The 26517-nt window shown below is 49.3% G+C and overlaps 1 protein-coding gene across 6 annotated transcripts in view; it reads left to right on the top strand.

The window, feature by feature from the left end:
• The window catches only part of Znf516 (zinc finger protein 516), an 89773-nt gene that overhangs the window by 23698 nt on the left and 39558 nt on the right, over window positions 1-26517 (top strand). For all 6 annotated transcript variants that reach the window (XM_029471882.1, XM_029471883.1, XM_021150987.2 and 3 more), the window contains exon 2: window positions 20140-22065. In XM_029471882.1, coding sequence (XP_029327742.1) covers window positions 20295-22065 — 1771 coding nt within the window. In that variant the 5' untranslated portion in view covers window positions 20140-20294. The remainder of the gene's footprint in view (window positions 1-20139; window positions 22066-26517) is intronic.

A 26517-nucleotide genomic window follows, 5' to 3' on the forward strand; every position in this document is an offset into this window, starting at 1 on the left:
CTGCAGTGCCTGTGCTGTGTACCCCACAGCTGCCCTGCAGTGTCTGTGCTGTGTACCCCACAGCTGCCCTGCAGTGCCTGTGCTGTGTACCCCACTGCTGCCCTGCAGTGTCTGTGCTGTGTACCCCACTGCTGCCCTGCAGTGTCTGTGCTGTGTACCCCACAGCTGCCCTGCAGTGTTTCCATAGCATTTTTGCCTATTCTTATTTCGTGTGAAGACCGCTGCCAGTTGGAAGGTGCTTTCTGATTAGGTAGCTAGCACAGAAACCGTCAGAGAAAGTATGTGGAGGGGGAAAGGATATGAAAGTATTGTCAGTTTTATTTAGCTTACAAAATCAACCTGGTGTAGGCACAGAATCTCAGATAAGATGCCCTGGCTTCTAACTGTAGGAACTTAGATGCTTTCAGCCAAGGATGGTGGATGGTAGTTGGATGTTCACAGGAATCAGATGCAGTGCGGCTGGGGACGTTGCTCAGTGGTTAAGAATGCTTGCTGCTCTTCCAGGGGAGTTTAGATCCCAGGACCCATATCAGGTGGCTCACCAGCATCTGTAACTCCAGCTTCCAGCGACCTGACAGCCTCTTGGCTTCCATGTGTGCCTGTATTCAAGTGCACCCCAAGCATAGTTAAAAAGAAAATGAACCTTGAGAAGTAGTGATTACTTAAAAACCCACTATTTACTCGGTGATACCTTGCAAATTCCATGTGTTATGCTGTAGATCCCGGGGGTGGGGTGGGGCGGAAAGGACATATAATAGGATTTTATATGAGCTCAAGTGTTTAAAGCCTTTATTTTGTATTTTTGTTGTGATAAATGTACAACTCAGTGTCTGCCTTTAACACAGTTGTGAATATTTGGTGACAGCCCTTTGGTGAGGTAGCTGTGCCTGATTTCCAGGACAGTGGCTTAACTTCTAGGCTTTAGAGCGGTCCAATGGAAGAAGATTAGAAAATGAAGTTTCTGTTTAATACCAACATTGCATTATATTTTCTGAAATGTTGAAGATTCTAGAAAGAAGACCAACGTTGCCATGGGTCCTTTGAACATGAGCCTTTCTTTGAACAAGCCCAAGGCTTTCCCATTTTTTTCCATTGAGAGAAGGCACCCGACCGCCAGTCAGTAGTGGAGACTGTTAGCAGCCTTTTGGTTATTCAGACTAGAAAAGCAAGAATGTGGTTGAGAGTTCTGAGTGTACTTTTTAGATAGGGTCTGTCTAGCAGCCTGCATACTCACCAGGCTCCACAGAGGCCTGCTTTAAGAAGCCTTAAAAGCTGGGCAGCGGTGGCACACGCCTTTAATCCCAGCACTTGGGAGGCAGAGGCAGGCAGATTTCTGAGTTCGAGGCCAGCCTGGTCTATAAAGTGAGTTCCAGGACAGCCAGGGCTAGATAGAGAAACCCTGTCTCGAAAAAAAAAAAAAAAAAAAAAAACAAAAAGAAGAGGAGGAAGAGAAGGAGGGGGGGGAGGAGGAGGAAGAAGAAAAAGAAGAAGAAGAAGAAGAAGAAGAAGAAGAAGAAGAAGAAGAAGAAGAAGAAGAAGAAGAAGAAGAAAAGTCTCCACCTTATAAGAATAAAGATGGAGCCATGGTTTTTCCAGCCCTATGCGTGAGGAGCAGGGCAGTGCATTCTTAAGAAGCAGTGGTTTGGGTGTAATTTTGGCCTGGTGACCTCACCCTTCTGTCAGTTTGCTAATTTTACATTTTGCTGGGAGAAGGCAGAAAGTTTCTGCCAGGCAGCAGAGGTTAGCACGCCTGGGTTCCACCCCACTGGCGGTGTTCAGGCATTCAGGACTGAATGGCAGGGGTGGCTGGGTGGGTGGGGGGCTTCTGACTTCATGAGAACAAACAGAATACTCTGGAGTGAGCTTGATGCTAATGAGGAGAGGGTGCTAGGCCTCTTCTGCAGTGCTGGCCCCCTGGCCCTTGTTGTTCACACACAACTATCCCTGGGAGGCTCAGCATCTTTGCACACTAGGATATAGATATGTGTGAGTGAGGGTGATGTGTAGAGCCCTCACAGAGGCTCCTTGAGGACCAAGCTGGGAAGTGAATGGTTACATGGATGGACATCTTTATCTGTACCCCTGCAGTTGAGGTGTGTGTGAGTGTGTCTGTGTGCAAGCACGTGTGCACACATGTGTGCCTATATCTGTGCACATTGCTTTTTTTGATAGGGTCTCCCACTGGCCTGAGGCTTAGTGATTTGGTGAGGCTGTCTGGCTAGCAAGCCTCAAGTATCCTTACCTACACCTTCCTGGCACTTGTACCACCATGTGGGTTCTTGGGGTCAGATTGGGGCATCTATGTTTATGAGGTAGGCACTTCATAGACTGAATTCTCTTCTCTACTTGAGTTGAGTGGTTTATCTCAGAGATTATAGTCTGTACAGGCCACAAATGATGAAGGGCATCACCTTCATCAAATCAAATATCTGTGATTTTTAGACAAATACTGTACACACATTTTGTTGTAGAGAAAATAGACATTGCCAGTTTCTTGACCTTTATGGTCCATTGGATACTAGGGTGTCTAGGGTACCTTGGGTATCCTAGGGTACCTCTGTAGGGAACTGGGGTATGCAGCCAGGCAGCTCTGACTGGCATGTAGATCCGGGGCAGTCTCACAAGGAGCCTCTGTGCTTGGGTGGATTGTACCAGTGTGTGAGGCTGCCCGTGTGACCAAGCTTGTAAACTCGTGGGTAGAGGTTAGAGGTCATGGTTTGTGTTCCTCATCCCTTCGTGAATTGTACTGTCAGCTGAAAGAGGGAAAGGTACGTGCCGTTATTTTGCACCTGAAGATGGATTTAAAAGAAAACAGGAAAGCAGTGTGCTTAACTTGCATGCTTGCATCTGTAAGAAAGGCCGCAGCGCTGCTGAGATGACCAGGCCACACAGATAACGGACAGTATTACAGGGCAGGACTGTGAGAGGCTTCCCTGTCCTGTCTCCATCTGTGTTGGGTGGCAAGTATTCAGGGCCCCTGGGTAGCTCATCTCCAGCATCCCAGCTTCCTTTGCTGCTGAGCGGCTGCCTGTGGCGTTTAGTAATGACCAGGGTAACCCTGTGAGGAATGGAGGTGCCCTTCCTTCCCCAGAGGCGCTTGGAATCTCGTTAGACAAGGATGTTGAAGGGGCTTTTGTCTCCTTGTTGAGCCTATGTGGAGCCAGTCCTGCTAGGCTGCCCTACACATGGATGCTCAGCAAGGCTGCTGCCTTGTTTTTATATCCCAGAGATCAAAACTGCGGGAGACTTTTATATGCGTGATCTCCATTGTGTAAATGTAGATTTTCTATATCCATTCCTCTGTTGAGGGACATCTGGGTTGTTTCTAGCTTCTGGCTATTATAAATAAGGCTGCTATGAACATAGTAGAGCATGTGTCCTTCTTACCAGTTGGAACATCTTCTGGGTATATGCCCAATAGTGGTATAGCTGGGTCCTCAGGTAATACTATGTCCAATTTTCTGAGGAACCGCCAAACTGATTTCCAGAGTGGTTGTACAAGCTTGCAATCCCACCAGCAATGGAGGAGTGTTCCTCTTTCTCCACATTCTCACCAGCATCTGCTGTCACCTGAATTTTTGATCTTAGCCATTCTAACTGGTGTGAGGTAGAATCTCAGGGTTGTTTTGATTTGCATTTCCTTGATGACTAAGGACGTTGAATATTTCTGTAGGTGCTTCTCAGCCCTTCGGTATTCCTCAGTTGAAAATTCTTAGTTTAGCTCTGTTAGCTCTTTGGTTTTCTAGAGTCTAACTTCTTGAGTTCTTTGTATATATTGGATGTTAGCCCTGTATCAGGTGTAGGATTGGTAAAGATCTTTTCCCAATCTGTTGGTTGCCATTTTGTTCTATTGACAGTGTCCCTTGCCTTACAGAAGCTTTGCAATTTAATGAGGTCCCATTTGTCGATTCTTGATCTTAGAGCGTAGGCCATTGGTGTTCTGCTCAGGAAAATTTCCCCTGTGCCCATGTGTTCGAGACTCTTCCCCACTTTCTCTTCTATTAGTTTCAGTGTATCTGGTTTTATGTGGAGGTCCTTGATCCACTTGGACTTGAGCGTTGTACAAGGAGATGAGAATGGATCGATTCGCATTCTTCTACATTCTAACCGCCAGTTGAATCAGCATCATTTGTTGAAAATGCTGTCTTTTTTCCACTGGATGGTTTTAGCTCCCTTGTCAAAGATCAAGTTTACATAGGTATGTAGGTTCATTTCTGGGTCTTCAATTCTATTCCATTGATCTACCTCCCTGTCACTGTACCAGTGCCATGCATTTTTTTTTTATCACAGTTGCTCTGTGGTACAGCTTGAGGTCAGGGATGGTGATTCCACCAGTGCTCTTTTAATGTTGAGCCGAGTTTTTGCTATCCTGGGTTTTTGTTATTCCAGATGAATTTTCAGTTTGCTCTTTCTAACTCTGTGAAGAATTGAGTTGGAGGGTCATAATTATTTTCAGGGTGATGTGTGGGCTGACAGGGGTGCAGATGTGTGTTTATTTTGACAGGCCTGAGTTGGGATGCGCAGGGTGTCACAGGCTTTCTGTGACCGAAGCCTAGCCCAGCCTTGTGTTTAAACCAGCTCGTGACACATGGTACTGGCTATCGTCTCTTGTGTATTTTAGATGCTGCTTTTGGGGGGTGGGGTGGAGGTTCAGGTGGTATGCAGAGGGAGGAAGGAGGGTCCTTGGCCTGGTTTAGACCCTGTCCGGGGTGGAGCTCCACAGCCTCCATTAGATTCTGTGGAAATGCCTGTTGGATCTCATGGTGACCTGCAGGTGACGACTTGCCTCTGTCCTCTGTAGTGGACTTTGAGTACTTGGGCTGCTGCTGAATCATGGGCTGCAAGGGAGTGCTGGCATTGGCTGGTAGCCCACGTGGACCAGGGCTGTAAGCTTTGGGGTCTGTTTTCTCATGTTGCTTTTGAATTTTGCTCATGCAAAATGTTCCTTGTCCTACAAGTAAGTTCATGTCAAGTAAAGACATTGTAGGTGACCAGGCCTCCCCACCAGGCTCTCCTTCCCGTCACAGACCTCATTAAGATGGGCATCTGAATGGTCTGCGCAGCCCTCCTGGCTCTCACACACACCAGCTTCTGACCTCTGCAGTCTCTTTGGTACTCTGTGACTAGGGGAAACTGTCATAATCCCCAGTTACATGAAAAGAAGGTGCCACTAATGGCGGTTGTGTTGCTACAGACAAACTCCTGGCTGCCTTGGTCATGGAGTCCCTGGGGCATTTGCCAGTGTAGGATTAAGGAATCTTGTTTGGTGTGTCTCGGATCACCCCATCGCTTACTTTAAAGGAGAGGATTCCACAGTGATACAGCATGGGTTCTGCCGTGGGGGACAGGAACCCCTTTCAGTGATGGACTCCTGTCAGTGGTCCTCAGCCACACCGGCCCCAGACCCTTAGCCCTTGGTAATATTAGGCCAGGTGTCTACTTTCCTTTCATAAGCCATAGGGCCCTCCCAGACGAGAGAAGGATGCGGGAGAAGGTAGCTGTAACTTTGTCCTGATTTATACTTGAGCTCCTGTGCCAGCTGACCCATGGTCTCCTGCTTCTACTGTGTGAGTCTGAGGTCTGTAAGCTGTGTGGCTGTAGCTTGCTTGGTTGATGATCAGAGTGGTGATTGAGTAGATTCAGATCACGTCCATTTGTGGGGCCCAGACACAGCCCCAAGGGACACTTCTAGGCTGTCCACTCTGAGTGTTGTCATGTAAACTAGGCTCAAACCCCAGCAGACAAGGTCCTTGTGTTGTGTGTGGAGTCCTGGGCACAGTTGGTGACAGCAGTAAGGTGGAGTTTCACTTCTGGAAACATGGTGTGTTTAGCCTCTTGCTGGGTTCTATAGGCACGAGAACGGTTGGGTCAATTCACACTGCAAGCTTAGCATAGGGTGTCGCAGATGCGGTGTTCATTTGTGAGCGATTGTGTTCTTGGCTTCCTCCATTGCGTCAGCAGTGGTGGAATGATGAGGTTGCAGAGATTTGGACATGGGGATGGGTGTGGGCAGCGAGAACCTTCTGCAGAATTTCCCTAAAGTCACTGCAGAAGAGACCCACCCAGTGCATGCTGACAGCTCATTCCGCCTTCCGTTGGCTGACTTTGTTACCTGTTGCTGGTGTGTGCTATTGGGAGGCTCACCTCTATCGTAAAGTCTGTCTCAGGGCTGCAGCTGACCCCTGGACCATTCAAAATCGTAATGGGAACCATTGCTATCCAAGAAAAATCCTTGCTTACCATTCTGATTCCCATTTTCTCTTGTGTGTAAGTGCCGTGGAGGCCCCTTAGAAGGGCCGCAGCTCTTTGCAGTGTGTACCACAAAAACATGGCTGCTGGTCCACTTGACAGAAGGTTCCTCAGGACAGGAGAAGGTAGTTTGTTCTGAACATGTTTTGCCGATTGTGAGGAAATTTTACCCATCCGAGTAAAACTGTGTATGCACATTGACCATGCTTGCTAAGAATCCACACATTGGGTTGAGCAACAGCAGGGCTGCCCTGGCTACAGTGAAGGCCCCCTACTCCCTCCTGGTGGCCTGAATCTCTTTCTGGGAAGGGAAGAGAAGCTCTCAGGGAAATTTGGACTCTGGGTGAGAGCCTAGCCATGCTCAGGAAAGCAGTGTATCTACTGTCACAGAGGTGAAGCCAGAGCACATTCAGAGCTATCTATTGAGGGACAGAACTGACCATCTCAGAATCGGGACCAGAGGCAGCAGCTTGGGAGGGTGTTAGGATGTACCAGCATCATCCGAAGGCCACAACACAGGAGCTGCTGAGCAGATCCACTCTCGGGAATGAAAGTCTTTTTACCTTCGTGTGACATGCTTAGGTTATTCTCACACACCAACATGTGACATGTGCACCCTTGAAATGCAGACAGTGCTATAGATGCCCGCAAACATGTTCTGTGGCTTCACATGTCTGTCCACTGGCAGGAGCATGTGTACCCAGTTACATGTTCACAGCCTTTCTTCACAATGCTGCTTTGATGGGCTGTTGATGGGTCTCCAGTCTCTGTTCTCTGGGGTACTAGGCCCTGCTCCCTTCTGGGTTATTCTGGGGGGGGGGTAGTTCCCTATGGACCTCCCTTGGTAAGAGCCCCACACAAGAAGCAGCTTGCCCCTTAGCTTGCTGTTTGAAAGGTCTCTTTTCAGGGTGGCTTTTCTCTAAGGACTTGGTACTTCAGCAAGAGCAGCTGCTAGTGGCACTTACATTGGGAGGGCCTTGACCTTCACACATTTAGCCTGTGCACATGAGAGTGTTTGTGGCATGGATGCAGTGAGGACCGGCAAGCTGTCGAGGGAACTGGTGGCTTCCCAGTGTGTGCCTGGGAAGCCAGTTTGAAGTATGGAGACAACTTTTCTAGATTCCAACTTTGGATTGTGTTTTGGGAAAGGATGTCTGTCTGTCTGTTTGTCTGTCTGTCTGTCTCTGTCTCTCTGCATGTGTGTGTGCTTGCTCACATATGTGAGCCCATGAGGCCAGAGGCTAATTTTGATGTCTTTTCCATTGTTCTTTATCTTGTTTTTTGGAAATAGGTCTGTTGTAACACTAGAGCTCACCAATCTGGCCAGGCTCTGTGTTCAGCAAGATCCAGTCATCCTCCTGTCTCTATCTGCCCACTGGGACTATAGATGCACACTACCAAGCCCAGCATTGTTCACAGGGATGCTGGCAGTCTGAACTCGGGTCCTCATGCTTGTGTGGCAAGCCCTTTGCTGACCTAACCATGTCCTTAGCCCTTGGTTCTGCTTTTGAAAGACACAGTCTTAATTTGTCTGCAGTTTCCCTTGCGAGATCTGAGCGTTGATTTAGGAAACTAACCTGACCGTGTGAGCATGTGGTTTGCTCACCTGAGGTGGAGATGTCCAGTGAGGGAGGAGAGAATGAGGAATGCAGTTTCCTGTCAAGAACTTTGTAGAGGGGAGATTCTTGTACACCAGAGCCATGTTCTATTCTCTGTGATGTATATGCGCAGTGACATGCCGGCTCACATGAAGGGTTCTTGTAGACCTTTGTCTGATGTGTGTGTTCACACTTATAGACTGCCCACTCTGGCGTTCTGTCACTTTGATCCACAGCTGGAGACCTGTGGCTTCCCTTTCTGTGCTTTCCCTATGGTAGACAGCCGGCAGGACCAAGCCCGCTTCACTCTCTGATAGACTCAGGCTTAGTGCAGCAAAGTGATTTTTGCAAAACAAAATAAACCCAGCAGGAAATAAAACAGGAAACAAAAACCTGTGCCTCAAGGAGCTGAAGGGGTCTGCAACCCTATAGGTAGAACAACAATATGAATTAACCAGTACCCCTCGGAGCTCGTGTCTCTAGCTGCATATGTATCAGAAGATGGCCTAGTCAGCCATTATTGGGAAGAGAGGCCCCTTGGTCTTGTAAACTTTATATGCCCCAGTACAGGGGAAACACCAGGGCCAAGAAGTGGGAGTGGGTGGGTAGGGGAGCAGGAAGGGAGGAGGGTATAGGGGACTTTCAGGATAGCATTTGAAATGTAAATGAAGAAAATACCTAACAAAAAAATTGGGGAAAACAAACAAACAAACAAACAAACAACAACAACAACAACAAAAACCCTGTGCCTTGCTATGTTTGGGCATGAGGGGCTTGACAGAGCACCAGTGTTAGACACTGAACTCACATCCCCAGACTATACAGTGAATCGAGCGTCTCTTGGTTCGTTCATGTACAGATGTGTGGTGGCAGTTTAAACTCCACCAGGTGCTGATAGAATCCTGGAAATGCACTGTGGAGTACTGGGCAGGAAGCCTTGCTGTAGAGCCACCTAAGTGTGCTCTGTGTTTGAGCATCTCTTTACAGATCGGACTGGCTCAGCCTCCTGGAGACAGGCCTGCGCATTCTCCTGGGAGCTCAGGCAGGGTTGAGAGTGTCCAGGCAGAGGTGACTGTCCTCTTGGTGCTTCCAGTTTATTACAGAATCATGTGTGGCAGCTCGTATCGATACTTACTTCAGAGACACTGGGAGCTGGGGTCTTATAGTTTTCAGTGCCCGTTGTCTACAGAGATGACATACGCAAATCATCTCTCTCATAGACAAGTGGCCTTGTTCACTGGTGAGCTCGGATGACTTCCTGTTACTAGTTATGTTTGTTTTCATAAAATCCCCATGTAAGTGATATTCATGAACCACGCAGAATCATGACTGCGAACAGGCATGGCCTCCCGAGTCTTCAGCTCCCACGTCCTCTCCTATCAGCTGCCTGTTGAGTGTGGCAGAGGCCGGGTAGCCCCACCCTCGGGCCCCACCTTGCTGGATGTAGGATGCATGTGATTAATCTCTGCCTGTATCCCAGCAGCACCTTGCACATCTGCTCACAACATTTGCATTGGACAGACTAGACAAGAGGAATCCAGGCCTGCATGGGTTTCTGTGTACACGGGTGGGGTGGGTGAAGGAAAAGAGTGAGGGGAATGGTGGTGTCAGTGGGTGTGTGCACCATTAAATGGCATCATACAGTAGATGTGTACACCATTGGATGATATCATACAGTAGGTGTGTGCAACATTAAATGACATATACTCACAGCAGTCCTGACCTTGTCATGGTGAAGGAACTGTCCTTATACAGTCACATGGCTAGGGTGACATGGTCTTTGGATTCTTGGGAAATGCTCACAAGCAACTGGTGTGATTGGCATGAGCCAGTTAAGATACAATATCTAACCTTCCATATGTCAGGTCCTGCTGAGTCATATGAAAGTATGTCATTTAATGGCTGCAGAGCGGAGCTCAGCACCTGAAATCTAAAACCATAGTTTCTAGTCTTACATTTACTTTACCAAGGAGCTGAAGCTGGGGAGGTGCCTTCCACGAGCACACGCTTATCTTTGCAGGTCATGAGAACACAACAACAACAGAGCCACACAGCGAGGGACGTTCAAGGTGCTGAGTCTTTTGGTTTGTGACAAGCAAAGTCTAGGTGGCTTTCATCCTCGGAGCTAGAACTTGCTGCAGCGTGCCAGTAAACACATATGAAGGTGTATTTTTAGACAGGGAAAGCAGGGTAAACCCCACAAAATGTGACATCATGTTCTCCTTAGGAATGAGTCTTTGTAAACATTCTCTGATGGATCTTCCTCTAGTAGGGCTCTGGCTGCTTTGCAGAAGGGCAGTGCATGTTAGTGAACTGGGTCATGTTATTGCCACTCTTGGCAGATACCAATCCGGAATATTTAAATGGGTGTAGTATTTACAATAGGTGTATAGTTAAGCATTTTGAGAGATCGGTCCTTTTGTGACTTCAGGGTATATTGGTTGGTGTTTGTATAATAGCAAACAAGAGCTTAAGACCTGGTAAAGTGCACTTTTCGCCTGTTCTACAAATGTTCTCAGTTCAGAGCGTTGTTTGCATCAGATGTGTAAGCTCTTACTGAGATTTTAGTAAACTGGTTACTGGGGGGTTTGGGGGTTTATTTCTCTCCTGAGAAATGGGCGATGAAGGGATTTGGGGCTGTCTTGTGTGCACTGGCCTGCCTCCTAGGTGATGGTTAACAGCCCAGCACCTTGCTGGGGACAGTTATCTGCTCTGTGCTTCAGTGGTCCTCTCAGTAACGTGCTGGTGACTTGGATGCTGTTTCACAAAAAAGCAGAGGACAGAGATAACGTCAGCCCGATCGTATCAGCCACTGCAGCTTGTGTTTTTCACGGGGAGAGGGCTGGGTGTTAGGTGAGAGACTGGAACTAGGGCAGAGCTTGGAGTCAGGCAAGTTTCTGTTGCTTGGGGTGACTGACATAGTTCTTTGGAGAATCAGGACTGATAGGAAAGGTGTTTTTCTCTGAGGCTGGTTGTTTTTAATGCTGTCAATTTCTCAAAGAATTTGAAAAAAATGTTTATTTTACACACCAGGGTGGGGAGGGTTCTGTTGTGAGTCAGGCTCTGTGAGAGCTCTTGGCTCTTGGTTAACCTGGGCTGTTCCTGAAGTTCAGTGAAGGCTTCCTAATTCAACATAGATTTTGAAAGTAGAGATTTATGAATTTTCAGGTTTTTTTTTTCTGGTGTCACACCCCTTCAGTTTTCTGCATTTCTGAGCTATTTGCAATCTTGGTCTTCATGGTGATGGGAGGGGAGGGGGGGGATGCCTGCATCTGACCTACCGACTGGTGTCACAATAGCAGGGGAGCCCAACGATCTTAGGGACACTGTTGAACCGTCCTTTGCAACAGCAGACTCCATCCAGACTGCCCAGATGTGGGAGGGTGGTTTCTCTGAGCCTGGAAGTGGGGCTCTTCATGGAAACCTTTAAAAGCTGGGAGCTGCTTCAGGAATCTGGGTCTACTGTCAAGCCCTAGCCCGTCTCTGAATGGTCTTGGAGGGGCAGACACACATGCGCTTATCTGGAGAGCCCCACGGAGCAGGCTGGCGCCTCCCGGACTGATTGTGTTAGCTTTGTCATGTTTACTTTCCTGGTGACAAGTCACTGATAGAAGACTCAGAAAATAGTAAATAGTGAGCCAGCACTCGCAGGAAGGCTTTCATTTCAGGGCAGGAACAGGCAGGTAGGTACACATAATGGATGCTCTTGCACTTTGACTCAAAACCCCAACCCTGTATTGGATTCAAGTCTGTTACTGTCCCAGTAGGTAGTTAATAACTAGGGAAGGAAGCGCCCATCTTCATTCACTTTTGAGCTTCTCTGAGTGTAACCTTGGTTCCTAGGCTGAGAGCATGTTTTCATGTTAAGGGAAAAGGCACAGAGGTTTCTTGCCTTGCACTCCCTTGTTCTGACTTTGTTTACTTTGGAAGATAGAGTCCCACTTAGACCATGAATGTTTTCCTGTGATTGCATGTGGTGTCCACTGCTCAGCCTGAGGTGCAGAAAGAAAGGGCTTGCTGGAAAGACCACAGTTTCCTAGAAAGTCGTGTGGATGCTTCCCCGTGTCTGGGTGCTGATGTGACGGTACTCACATCAGTTTATGTGGGGCTTGCTAGAATTTAAAGGGAGATCTTGTTTAAGACAACTGAATTCTGCCTTCTTCATCCCTCTGCCTCCCTTTCCAAGGGAAGCATGGCTGAACCCACTTTCAGAAACACCGTGGCTCCTTTTCTCTGATGCTTCCAGGCCAGGGTTGCCCAGGGCACTGCCCCTTTCTGCAGTTGGCTGTGGGTCTGTGTCTTGTCTCCTGTGAGTGGAGGAGGGCTCTCAGGAAAGCAGTGCATCCATTCAGGTCTTGCTGTTGGAGTGGAAAGGATTCTTGATGGTCTGAGGACACAGGAGACGGCAGGCCCAGCCCTGTGGCTTGCACACTCCACAGCAGTGAATGTATTCCTTCATGGACCTCCAAGGGACCCTGGTCTGGGGACACTGAGCCACAGTTGTCCATCCTGGGCAGAGTGGCTTGTGAGGAGAGGGCCTCTTCATTGTTGTTAGGGCATCCCCCATTTGTTCAGATAATATGTGTTTTGTCTACAGAAGTCAGATAAGCTTGCCCAAGATGTTAATGATGTATTTTAATTCATGGCTCATAATTCTGCAGTGTGCCTTGCGAGGCCCTTCCATTGTCTCCAGGAGAACAAGCTCACAGTGTCCTGCAGTCCAGACCGGCAGCTCCCACATAGCCTGTGGGGTGTGCTGGGCCCTGCACCCACTGCAGCTCCTGCCCACGTCACGCTGAGCAGAGCAGAGCCCCTGCTTCTGTGTGATTTGTGTCCCAGGGACTCTGTGCCTCTGCCTCTGTAGACAGGCTTGTTCTTTAGCCTGCTTTCTAGCTTGAGCTGGTGGGACAGTGCCCTGGCCCTCTGGGCCTCCTGACCCCCAGTAGGCCATGTTCCTGGTCCTTTCCCTCTGTTCACAGAGGAGGGAACACATAGTCACATTCCCACAGAAGGCCTCTAACACTAGCAGCCACCAGGCTCCTTTACAAACCCATTTCTGTCTGGAAGAGGCTTCAAAACGGCATAGACACAGACAAGCCACCTGGTCTTAGGGAAGCCAGAGCAGTGTAAAACTAAACAGAGTTAATGAGTGAGTCGGAACTGAGCAATCCCTGGACCAGTCAGAGCTTTGAAGGCAGCAGACATCTGACACCACTGTCAGAAGCAGTGGTGGCTCTGTCCTTTCCCGAGCAGGTCAGATGGATCCTGGTTCCCTCCCCCCACCTCCCAGCAGGTCAGATGGAGTCTTCACCCTACCACTCAAGCAGGTCAGAGGGCATCTCAGTTCCCCCTCCCTCAGCAGGTGAGGTGGAGTCCTTGTTCCCCTCCCCCAGCAGATATGTGGGGGATCCCTGGCTTTTGGTTTCCCCCCTCCAAGCCTTCGTTTCTCCTTCTCCCATGGCTCCCATTCAGAGAGACATCACATCAGGAGCAGGGCTGCTCAGGAAATGAGTGGATATCAGAACACATCTGAAAATTCGCTCTCTCATTCCTTTCTTAGGATGACGTTCTGATAGAGTCAACGTTGCTAGTTTTGGGGAAGACAGGGAAACCATGCAGCCTTGGTTCTATATTGGTTCCATTGGCAGGCAGAGAGCTCAGCTGGACTGTCTGTCATGAAGTTCACGTCAGAATGTCCGTACAAACCAGCACAAGGCTGCACTCAGCTAGTCAGAAAAGTATTGTTTCAGATGTCAGAGAAAGCTTCAGGGGCTCTTGGTGAACCCCGTTTCCTTGTTCTGCCCCTCTGTGTGGGGAGGGCTTTGTGCCTAGAGGTGGAGGAGGGGAGACTTCTTAGGTCTTAGAGCACCCCCTCCTCAAAACTGAGAAACCACTGTTCAGTTGAGCAGACCCTAAGTGTTGAGAGTTAGGGAAGGTAATCCCCAAACTGTATTGCTGAGTCCCAGCTTCCCTGAGCTCGTGTGTGTGTGTGTGTGTGTGTGTGTGTATGTGGGGGTGGGGGGGAGGACGGTGACTAAGGGGCCACTAAAGGACTGGTGCAGGTTCCAGGAGTGTCTCTGCTTTCCTGTGTGCTTCTTGCTGGAGTAGCATTCGAAGCATGCAGTGTCTTTGTGATAAATTCCCAGTGCAAACAGGAAGAATAACAGGGCACACACCTCCCACCAGGTCCAGCGCCCTGAGCGTTGGGTGAGTCTGTAGAGTGCCTTGAAATAGTTCATCACACATTTTACCTACAAGTATGAATGGCCCAGCAGTGCTCCTCAAGTGCCACTCGATATGGAGTCCATCGGAAAGTAGGGTTTTACAGTGTCCTGATGCCGAATGAATGTGTTAGCTATGCATTGTGGTGTTCATGACCCTGGGTGAGGGCTTTTTAACTGTGCTGTGTAACCTGGTCAGGGGCAAGTTAAAAGGCCCCGGGAATGCAGTGGTCATTAGCTGCATCTCAGGACTGTCCCAAGCTGCTCTTTTGTCCCTTTGAGTTGGTGGAGCCAGATGCTGCTGACGTCAGTGAGCGGGTGTCTGGCCACTTCGTTCACATCGTCTTCACTCATTGGAAATCACCGAACACCTCTGAGACACTGAGCATCTGTCCTGAGTGCTGAACCATGCAGCTCCTGTGAGTTTAAATCCAACTCATGACGGAAGCCGTGCAGGGCTTATAGCATCACCACCACAGCAGTTTGAAGATGGAGGAACAGGGAGAGGGCGAGAGAGGGTGGAGTTACGCTTCTAGGGTCAGACGATGATCTGAGTGAAAGGCAGAACTGGGTGTTGGTCCAGGTGGTCTGATGTCTGTCACATCCTGTTGTCAAGCACTACCGTGTATCTCGGTGTCAGTGGCTGAGGTGTGTCAGGAAGGCTGTACAGGGGTGGGGTAGGATGGTTTCACTCCTGGGAGCTTGAGTCCTGGAGGTATTCAGGGACGAGGTGCAGGGTACAGGGCTGCAGGGCACAGGCACAGCAGGGGTCAGCTTCTTCCTCATAGACTGAGTTAAGATGTTCTGGGCTCATGGTAAGAGCTGGAGAGGCCTGTGACAGCTGGACCTCTCCATGAGGTTGGTGGCACTGTACCCGGGGGTAGGGGAGGACTGTGTACTATGCCTTGCCTGGAGGCGATTTCCTAGATAACGCTGCACCATACTCTGGGACGGTTTTTGGTTGGTGGTGGGGTTCAGAGATAGCTGTGGAGGTGCATACTATCATGGAAGACTATACTTGTGATTAAAAAAAAAGAGTCATCTGGGCGTGGTGGCTCATACCTTTAATCCCAGTACTTGGGAGACAGAGGCAGGCGGATTTCTGAGTTCGAGGCCAGCCTGGTCTACAAAAAGTGAGTTCCAGGACAGCCAGGGCTATAGAGAGAAACCCTGTCTCGAAAAAAAAAAAAAAAAAAAAAAAAAAAAAAAAAAAAAAAAAAAACCACCAAACAACAACAACAAAAAAAAACCCAAAACCCAAAACCAAAACAAACAAACAAAAAAAAGGGTCATGGGATTGCCCTGATGCTCAGAGTCCAGCCACTCTGGTTGTAATCCCCAATGCAGTTCCCTCATGGGAGCTTGGCAGTTCTTGCAGGTGGGGCACCACTCCTTCTGGAAGCATCTCTTGGTCCAGCTGGCACATGGCCAGCATGCTGTTTTATTTGTAACTGGGGCTTGGGGTTTGCCTCACCTTTAACCATGGAGCACCCTCTGCTCACCTTCCCTTGCTCAGTTCCTGCCTTTCCCAGCATGCTCTGTGCCCTGGGGAGCTGAGAGCTGTGCTCAGCCTGTTCTCATGGTTACTCTAGGCAGACACTTGGGAAGGACCCGATCAGTCATGGGGTGCTGGGACTCTCACGTTGTTCTGTAAGTGGCCTGTAGCTCAGTTGGAGTGCACTGCCTTCCCACGAGCAGCTGGAGTTTCATTTTGGGGTGCTTATTCCTCCCAGCCTCAGAGTGACCCCAGGTCTACCTGTGGTTGAAGCTCAGTGCGAGTACGAGTGGGTAGTGACGTGTCTGTGCTGTGGGGTGGAGGGCTTCTCATCGAAAGGATGTGTGTTTGCTATGGTCCCAGTCTATGGAGTGTGATACCTGGCTGTCACTCTGCCTGGCTGAGTCCCTTGGGTGACCAGGGAACAGGAAAAGCCCTCTGTCTGGGGTGTTACATCCTAGTGATTTCAGGTCCAGGGAGAGTCATCGTCCAGGTGGTAAAGGGTCAGAGGAAGCTGTTTGTGTGTGACACCTTGGTGCTGTCTGGCCTGGGCTGGCCTTGTGCTGTGTCTATGGAATTACCTCACAGTTCAGCTATATGGTTTCCTTCCTGTCTTTTCTCTTTCTTGGTATTCTCTTCATCTCCAATCATATGCATTAACCTAGGTTAATATTCTATGTCGCCTTACCTTTAAGATTGATTCTCCGGCTTTTATAAAGTGAAATACACTAGAAATTATGCATAGCACTTTCTAAAAAGCATTCTCTGCACCTCCAGAGAAACTTAAGCACACAACAGAAGCCCATTGGAAATCTGTTTTAAAATTCCAAACGGCCAAAACAAATCATCAGAGCCTTGTTTGTCTAATTCTGAGTTTCAGTCTTGGGAAAAATTGGTATATATCCTATAAATCCCACAAAGTGTGTCACATGAGCCTGCTGTCCTGACACCAGCAGAGCGCACCCCTTTGGGTCTCCTCCTACTGCCTGTGCAGCTCTGGACTGCTGAGTCGCCCCGGCCTAGGCAGCAGGCTAGCTCTGCTGGTTTTACAAGGCTGGTTTCTTGCAGGTTGAGGTGCTTTCTGGAAGCTCTGGCCAGCCAGATGGTCTTGACTGTTTAGTTAGACCCAGCTTAGTCACAGGGCACCACATGTATGTGAACCATTGCTCATCAGGTAAGAATGTGATGGGTAGATCGTTGGAGACTGTCCTAGCCACTGTGGCTTTGGGCTTTAAGGACATAAAGTTTGTGTGGCTGGTTGGACACCACTGTGATTGCTTCAGTTAGCCATCAGTATCTGCAATCAGTATTTATGGTCAGCTTTGCAATCGACACCTCTGATTAATAGCAGTTTGTACCTGTAGCCAGAGAAGAGTACAGAGATACATTGGTTTGGCCCCTGAGTGACCCCATGAGGATCTGTGATGGAACAAAGCCTTGGTCTCCTGCCTGCATAGAAGGAGCATTGCCCAGCCTCTGGTCAGAGTGGCTAGGTCCCCATGTGGTGTTCCTTAGCTAATGACTGCCCTTGCCTGTGACCACTCTTCACTTCTGCATGACTGTTTTTTTTTTTCTTTTCAGTGCTAGTAGTGCTCTGAAGTCCCATCTGGGGGGTCTCCTGGGCTTTATTTCAGGGCTTCTTACTGAGGAGCAAGGCAGTGCTATCTGTGGCACTGAGGCCCTGCCCTGAGTGAGTGTCTTCCCCTTCCTATTGGGACCTGCTAGTCCTGGGTAGAGCTGTAAGATCGTTTGGAGGATGGCTAGATAGGAAATGGAAGCTACCTCCTCCTCCACCCCATCTTTGGGCTGGTGGAGACAGGTGTCCAATTGTGATGGTTTGGGAAGGCTGGAGTCAGACTGAGCATTGAGGCAGTAGGAGGAGAGGGTGGGCATGTGTCAGTGGGTGAGCAGAGCCACACAGTGCTTTTTGTAGGTCCTCTGGGTGCACATGGCTCTGTGTGTTGTTTCCTTAGGTAGGAGATGTTCCAAGGGTGTGAGATACAGAACAAAGGAGGGGCAGAGGACAAAGCTAGCTGTGTAGTGTAGTCACAGAGGTGGGATTTCACACATTACCCCTAGCTGAGGCTGAACAGGTGGTTGCACCTGCACCTGCACCTGCACCCTGCACCTGCACCCTGCTCCTGCACCTGCACCCTGCACCTGCACCCTGCTCCTGCACCTGCACCCTGCACCTGCACCCTGCACCCACACCTGCACCCTGCACCTGCACCCTGCACCTGCACCCTGCACCTGCACCTTCACCTGCACCTGCACCTGCACCCTGCACCTGCACCCTGCACCTGCACCCTGCACCTGCACCCTGCACCTGCAGGTCTTCATGCTTCAAGTGTTCCCTTTTACTCCAGGTGACCTGTGGGTTGCCTCTGTGGTCCTTGCTTGCCTGTGGCTATTTTTCCAAGTCTCGTCTAAGGCTTTGGCATGGCTTTTAATTCTCTTGGGTAGCTGAATGGAATGAGACACCATTGATGAACATAAGTTACTAGACTGCAGTCTGAAGTTACTTTGGGTCCGTCCACATCCAAGATTGTGTTTTGGAGATATATATATATCCAATATATATATCCATATATATAAAATTCATTGCTAATTCTTTAAATGTACAAGATTTTTTATACCCTATTTTGTCTTTAAGTTATATGTACATAACTTTTCATTCATATTTTTATATGTTTCTCATTTAGCACTTTCAGGTTATACTAAAGTAATGCCTGGGAAAAGGTGGTACTTCCTAGGACTCATTTGCCTTTTATATTACATCCTTGTAAATAACTGTACAGTCACATAAAACATCTTAATAAAATTATTTAAATTGGCTTGTCCTTAAGACATGGTCAAGAAGTTTATAATTTTGCTGTATTCTTGGGGCCAGTGATCTCTGGGCTCTGTATCTGCTGTTTGGCTCTGGTGGGCAGTCTGTGGAAGAGCCAGGAAGGCTTGCCTTGCAGAGGCTGCCTAGCCTGGCCTCCATATGCTCCGTCAGTGGTCCTAGAGACCTGTAGGGGGCGCTGTCTAGCTTGGCTCGCATGTGACCATTTAGGTTCTTGGAGACCTGTAGAGGGCACTACTCAGCCTGGCCTGGCTGTGTCCATTTAGGTTCCTAGAGACTTGTACGGAGCTTCTCCCCTGCCTGCTTAAGCATGTCCTATGACGGCAGGCTCTGGAAGGGAAGCAGCCGCTGTTCTGTGGCAGGCAGACTTGTCCCAGTCCATCTCACGGCCCCTGCCAGCCCTGGGTGGTCTGGGGTCTCTCCCCAGCTCCATGTGTGTTTCAAGGTCACTTTCAGATTTCTACCTTGTGGCGTGTTTGTGGTCACGCAGCACTCAGAATACGCAGTTCCTGAGAGGGTGCTTGCAGGACGCCTGCCATACCCAGTGTTGAGCAGTGCTCCCCCTGCTGGCTGATCGTTTCTTTCCTGGCTCATTGCAGAGAATAGGTTCAGGGGATAGCCAGAGCACACAAGGAGCTGGGCTCTCTAGGAAGAGACAGACCCTTATGTGTTTGATTAAGACCGGTGTGAGCACACTGCTAGACTAAAACAAAAACTAGGCACGTAGCTTCTTTGTGTTTTGTACAGTTCTGAACATGTGAATTCTCTCTCTGTCTCATTCTCTGTGTCTCTCTCCTTCCCTCCTCCCTCCTCTCTCTCCGTCACCCTCTCTCCCAGGGAGGACCCAGGGAGAACCTGTCTGTTATTCTCTGGTGGGTGGATAGACGTAAGGTTGGACTGGTCATACATAATGATGCTGTGTAGGCTGAGCAAGGCTTGGGCACTATCTTTTGGGCACTGTTAGGGTAGGTTTGACTGTGACCTCTGAGGACACAGTGAAACAGGAAGGGAAACCACAGGACCTTGTGGTCAAAAGTATCTTTCCTGGAGTCAGGACTCAGTCCTGTGGCTGGAGCTTGGGGTCCCTCTGAATACATGTGAGCAAGGAGTCCATGTAGGAGAGAGAGTGTAGGCCAGGTCAGCCAGTGTGGTAGCATGGTTTGTGCGCTCTGTTGCCGGCGCTTGTACACGTAGCCCGGACAGGCAAGCTGCCACAGAGGATCTAGCTCCCTGGCCTCAGCTGCTTGAGTATTCTGTGTTGCGTCCCTGTATGTTTCTAAGAGGGCATGCCTCCCCAGCCTTGAAACCAGCTGAAAACTTTCTAGCTACGGTCAGCTGTTAACCTCTGAAACTCAGGGATGGTGGTCTCTGGATCCAGCCAGACTCTGCCTCCCGTCTTCCGTCTCTCTGAGGATGTTGCCTTACATCCTCTTGCGTGGAAGCCTTCTTTTCTCTATGCCTTTGTCGGTAAACACGCTTCTGTAGGGATTCTTAAAGGTGTACTCTTTGGGTGGCGGTGAGGTAGAAGTTTCTTACTCAAGCATGCACTATTAATTTTAGTTACTGACCTTTAAAGGGGCAAATGGCTGTGCTCCCGTGAGCGTCCTTTTCCTTTAGTTCAGGTTGATGGACTTTCATGGTGGAGTATGCAGAAACTGACCACAGGCAGTGCTGTGCACGCGGTTGCCTGGATGCTGTACTGACGGGGTCTCTGTCTCTCTGTTACAGGTGCTTGCTGCATCTGCCACACCACGGAACATGCACCTGCTCATCACAAGGACCTCTCTCCCCTCTGGGCAGCAGGAGCCCCTCTAAGAATGGAGAGATAAGACACTTCAGGCCCCTACGACGCAAGGCTGTGCTGGGACACTCGTACCGCCCCGATGGATCGCAGCAGAGAGGCTGAGATGGAGCTGAGGAGAGGACCCAGCCCACCCAGGGCTGGCAGGAGCCACGAAGTGGATGGGGACAAGGCTGCCTGCCACAGCTGCTGCATCTGTGGCAAGAGCTTTCCTTTCCAGAGCTCCCTGTCACAGCACATGCGCAAGCACACGGGAGAGAAGCCCTACAAGTGTCCCTACTGTGATCACAGGGCTTCCCAGAAGGGTAACCTCAAGATTCATATCCGCAGCCACCGGACAGGGACTTTGATTCAGGGGCATGAGCCAGAGGCGGGAGAAGCTCAGCTGGGTGAGATGCGTGTCTCTGAGGGCCTGGATGGGTGTGCCAGCCCTACTAAGAGCACCTCTGCCTGCAACCGCGTGCTGAATGGGGCCGTGCCTATGGACGGCAGCAAGATTCTGCTCAGGAGCAGCCGCAAGGAGGTGGAGGGTGCGGCCAGTGCCCAGGAAGACACTGAAGCCACGGTGCCATGCTCCTTCTGTAAGAGCCGGTTTGAGCGCAAGAAGGACCTGGAGCTGCATGTGCACCAGGCCCACAAGCCGTTCAAGTGCAGGCTGTGCAGCTATGTCACCCTGCGGGAGGAGTCTCTGCTCAGCCACATCGAGAGGGACCACATCACTGCACAGGTGCCCAATGGCAGCGAGGCCTGTGTGGAGAACGGCAAACCGGAGCTGAGCCCTGGGGAGTTTCCCTGCGAGGTGTGTGGCCAGGCCTTCAGCCAGACCTGGTTCCTGAAGGCACACATGAAGAAACACCGGGGCTCCTTTGACCACGGCTGCCACATCTGCGGCCGGAGATTCAAAGAGCCTTGGTTCCTCAAGAACCATATGAAGGCGCATGGACCCAAGGCAGGAAACAAGAACAGACCCAAGAGTGAGCTGGATCCCATTGCCACCATCAACAATGTGGTGCAGGAGGAAGTCATTGTCGCTGGCCTGTCCCTCTATGAGGTCTGCACAAAGTGCGGGAACCTGTTTACAAACCTGGACAGCTTGAACGCCCATAACGCCATACACCGTAAAGTTGAAGCCAGCCGGATTCGAGCCCCGGCTGAGGAGGGGGACTCAGAGGACCCCCTGGACACTAAGCAGTTCTTCTTACAGTGCCTGAACCTGACACCATATGTGGCTGGTGATGTTTCCCCCGGTGGGCAGGCTGGACGGCGGGTGGCTGAATTGGACCCCGTCAACAGCTATCAGGCCTGGCAGCTAGCTACCAGGGGTAAGGTGGCTGAGCCGGCCGAGTACCTCAAGTATGGGACCTGGGACGAGGCGCTGGCAGGGGATGTAGCCTTTGACAAAGACAAGCGTGAGTATATACTGGTGAGCCAGGAAAAACGCAAGCGTGAACAGGATGCTCCGGCTACCCAAGCTCCCCCAAGGAAGAGGGCCAGTGTACCTGGGGACCCCATGCTTTCTGGCCACCTTGATCCCCGGCCAACCTCACGCCCCAACCGCAGGGCCTCGGCCACCACTGGCCAGGGCAAGTCCTCTGAGTGCTTCGAGTGCGGCAAGATCTTCCGCACCTACCACCAGATGGTGCTCCACTCCCGCGTGCACCGCCGTGCCCGCCGTGACAGGGATCCTGAAGGGGACAGAGCAGCGCGTGCCCGTTGCGGTTCACTCAGCGAGGGTGACTCGGCTTCCCAGCCAAGCAGCCCTGGCTCAGCCTGCGCCATTGCTGACTCCCCTGGCCTGGCAGAGGAGGTGGTGGATGACAGTGGTGAAGAGGCTGTGCCTGAGCCCGCATCAGGTGAGCAGGCATACCTGGGCGGGTGAGGTTCAAGTACCCCATGTAGTCCTTTGCCCGCTGGCCCTGTACTCAAGCAGGCTTGGTGGAAGGACTGTGTCCTCGGGTGCTTCTATGTTTTGGTGACCTTGTGCCCTGTTTCTGGCTCTGGCTCCGAGGCTGTGCACTGGGTATCCTGCACCTGCTGGATCCTGGAGGCTCTGCTGGTCTGACTGATGCTGTCAGTTCCTCCTCTCTCTCCTTTCTGCTACTCACCTACAAATGCTGAGTTAATTAATTGATTAATTAATGAACACTTTTGGCTTTTAAAGTGTAGGGTTTCATCTGGGGGTCTGTATTCTGTAAGTAAGGAGTAAGTCCTCTGAAATGTCCTTTTGTTCTCTATGTATGACACAAATATACACACACGTGTGCATGCTTAGAATACACACAAACGATACCACATATAAACACCAAAACACTAAAACCATACACATACTTGCACATGTACAGTCACACATTCACATACACAGACATGCACATACACATGCACACATGTGCACATCACATACATATATGACAAACACGTTCGTGGAAACGGACCATAGATAGTATGGTGGTTTGAAAGAACGGCCCCATAGGCTCATGTGTTTGAAAGCATAATCATCAGCTGTGGCAGTGTTTGAAAGGATTAGAAGGATTAAAAGGTGTAGACTATTAGAGTGGGTGTGGCCTTGTTGGAGGGAGCATGTTACGGGGACCCTGGCACTCTTTCCTTTCCGCTCTCCTGCCTGGGGATCAGGATGTGGCGCTCACAGCTCCAGGGCCTTCCTGTACATCTCCAAGCTCCCCACAGGGATGGTAATGGGTGAAGTCTCTGACACTGTAAGCAAGCTTCAGTTAAATGCTTTCTTCTATAAGAGTTGCTGTGGTCACGGGGCCTCTCCACAGCAACAGAACAGTGACTGGGACAGATACTGCAAACACACATACACAAACCCACGTGCGCATACACAAATATGCAATGGGTACATGCACATATGTAAAAATCACATATTCAGACATACCATACACCCCAAAATACACACTTACTCTGCACAACCACATATGCGTACACACAAACATGAACATGCACACATCACACAGGCATAGAAGCACTACACATAGAGACCCCAGACAGATGCATACATAAAAAAACATGCATACACACAAACATGGATGTACTCACACATGCAAGGAAGCCTAAATAGACACCAAAAATACACATGTATACTTGCTTACACACAGATAAGTACACATGCATATGAACACATAAACGTGTACATATTGCAACATATACATAAACCACACATGTAGAGGTTATAAGCACAGAACACTTACTGATATACAATCATACCTGCCCACATATTTAGCATGTACTGAATACATGTCACGTGCTTGTTCTTGCACACACATACACAGGTGCACACACATTCACACACACACACACAAAATACATGCTAATGCACACACGTTCCTCTCCACTCTCACTGCCAGACATCTGGGTAAAGGCTAACTTAGAATCTCTGTGTAGTTATAACTAATCTCTTCAGATTCAGGTAACCCTTCGGGCTGAGAGACTTTTAGAACAGATCTCTTTTCAAACAGCAGCCATGAGAATGTTTCCAGGACCCTGGCTTGGCGTTTCATGGTTTCCCCAATTTAAAAATAAACCTTGAGCATTGCCTTTGTTATTTTGCCATGGGCAGTTGCCGTGAGGAAAGGCAGTGCTGAGGTGTGAACCTGTAGCTGCACGTGGCCAGCATGCTTCCTTGTCTAGCAGCTGTTGGGGACTGTTGCTTTTACCTGAGGTGGGGTGCTTACAGGCAGAGGAGCCCACTGCAGAGCTCTTGTGTCTGCAGCGAGGAAGAGGATAGCAGAAACAGATGCTGCCTTTCCTTGCTAGGGGCCCAAGTGAGTCTGACATTAGATTTGCATAGTGCGCTACCTGGTCTCTGCAGGCACCAGAACTGGGCACACAAGGCATTCCCCCAGCCCTTTGGGAATTCCGAATGGAGTCTTAGCACCCTGAGGGACCAGTGAACCAGAGCCACGGGCTGCCTGTCAGCTTATCTCTCCTGTCACTCAGGTGGGTGGGGAGCAGGTGCTGGGCCAGGGGAGGTCCTTGCCTGAAGCCCTTCTACATTCTTCTGGCAGCTTAAGGTGCAAAGCCTGGGTGAGCCCCCGTTGACCTTGCTGAACTTTAGCCACCCCGCTTTGTCCAGTTACGTATGTACTGCAGCGTCTGACACCAATTGTTTTGTTACCTGCGTGTCTGCTAAAGTGTTAGGAAAGCACTGTATCTTTCTAACACTCGGGGGAATTTTTTTCTTTTGTAGTATTAAAAATTGAACCCATGTCCTTGCGTAGTGAGGTAAGCACTTCTAGTGAGCAATACTAGTGTCTTAGACTCACTCTGAAACACAAGCTGGCCTTAAATGTTTAATCCTCCTGCCTCAGTCTCCCAACTACCTGAGACTCCAGGCCTTCACTACCAGGTCGAGCAGGAGAGGACGCTTCTGAATGCGACCCCCATTCATTGTGAAAAAGTCACGTGATTCCCAATGAGCTAATCCAGTGGCCCCTTCAAAGTTACCGAGCCAAGATGAGTTCTGCTTTAAAAAGTTTAAAACAATACTTTAAAAGAATTATGTTTGTGTTTCGGCTTGTCTGTGTATATGGCATGCCCATGGAGTTCTGAAGATGTCGGGTCTCCTGAAACTGCGTTCTAAGTGTCTGTGAGCTCTTAGGATGCAGGGGACCAAGCTTCCGTCCTTTGTAAGAACAGCATGATTTCTTCATGTGAGCCATCTCTGCAGCAGTACTTAAAAACATTTCTCCTGGAGTTTATCTGTATTTATTAAGTACCAGAGACCGTTATTTCATTTTCATAAGAGTGTGAGAATTTTCTCTACAGAAGCATCCCCTTTTCCTCCTCTTGAAGTGGTGTCTCCTGCTGGCCCTGAACTTACCACATGCGTGAGGATGGGCCCGAGCTCCTGGCTCTCCTGCCGGTCTTTATCTCTTCAGTGCTGGGAGTGTGACCTGCGCTGCTAACACAGCAGGCTGTGCATTACTGGATATCTACCCCTGAGGGTTTGTGCAGTCAGACAAACACAGTACCACTGAGCACAATTTCTGACACACACACACACACACAGAGTCTACATGATCCTATAATAATACTGTGTCGTCTTTGTATTTATTTATGGGAAAAGAGAGGAAGTTGCAACTTAGTAAGAGAGAAGAGAGACTAATGTCACCATGGGACCAGATCTGTGTGGAGGAGCCTTGTAGATCTGCTGAGGTCACTTTCTGTGATCCCAAGGATAGTGTCTTTCCACACGAATGCTCAGGCTTTCTGATCAAGGAGCAGGCAGTGGAATATTAGCAATAAGTTATGGGACTGTAGCTGTCCCTGAAGGAGGCAGGCATGTTACATGGCTGTATTGTATGACTACTCTCTCTGTTTGGAAGGGTCTACTGGGGCTTTTGGACCAGCTGTTTTTTGAAAAAAAAAAAAAACAAAAAACAAAAAACAAAAAACAAAAAACAAAAAAACCCAAAAAACAAAAAACAAACCTCTGCATGCTAGGATCTGCTCTTTCCTTAAAATACGTGCAGAGATTTGGAAAATGTCCACCTCTCTTGCTATTAAGATTGCAAGTTTTAAAACAAGGCGTTTTATACTCCCACAAGACGTTGATGGAGTGCCCAGGTAGGAACAAGTCTGCAGACATCATTGATGCAGAGAGTGGAGCTTTTACGGAGATCCAGCCTGGCATAGCTGCCGTTGAAATCTGCATTCAGATGTCTGTGTTAATTCCATTAAATACCATTTCACTGTAATCTTACCTGAATAGCACTTAGGACATCAGGAGTTAATGTGGATGCTGTTTTCTGGATCTGCCTGTAGGGGGCTGTCTTGGTCATAGTGGTTTCTTCGGAATATGAGCTGGGCCAGGAAGCCTTTATCCCTGACACTCGAATCTCCATGACATTGTGAAAAAGGTGGCAGACAGCAACTGAACTGTGGTTGTTCAAAAGTGACTTGGCAAAGGTAGAAACTGTATATTTGAAGATTGCAGGAGTTTATATTTTTAATTAAGAGAGGTTCAAGGTATATATAAGTGTATAAAACTCTAACATATATGCACACAAGCCCAGCTGGGAGCTTAGAAAACCATCACTTTGGGTGAATAGACCCCAAGCCTGTAAGATTAGAAGAACATGCTGTTCAGACTGTGTTTAGTGACTGACTAGCAATGCTTGAAGGAGTGGCAAGGAAGCTTGCAGTGTCATCTCTTCAGGTGCACTTTGAGTTTGACCATCCTGACCTGCAGTCCCTGAGCTGAGAAGCTAGGCCTGGGGGGACCAGTGCAGGTCCCACAGATATTCAGCATGTTTTTCCTGTGGAGCAGCTGAGAGCCGGCTCTG

Source organism: Mus caroli, chromosome 18, assembly GCF_900094665.2.
Source record: "Mus caroli chromosome 18, CAROLI_EIJ_v1.1, whole genome shotgun sequence".
NCBI classification, from domain to species: Eukaryota; Metazoa; Chordata; class Mammalia; order Rodentia; family Muridae; genus Mus; species Mus caroli.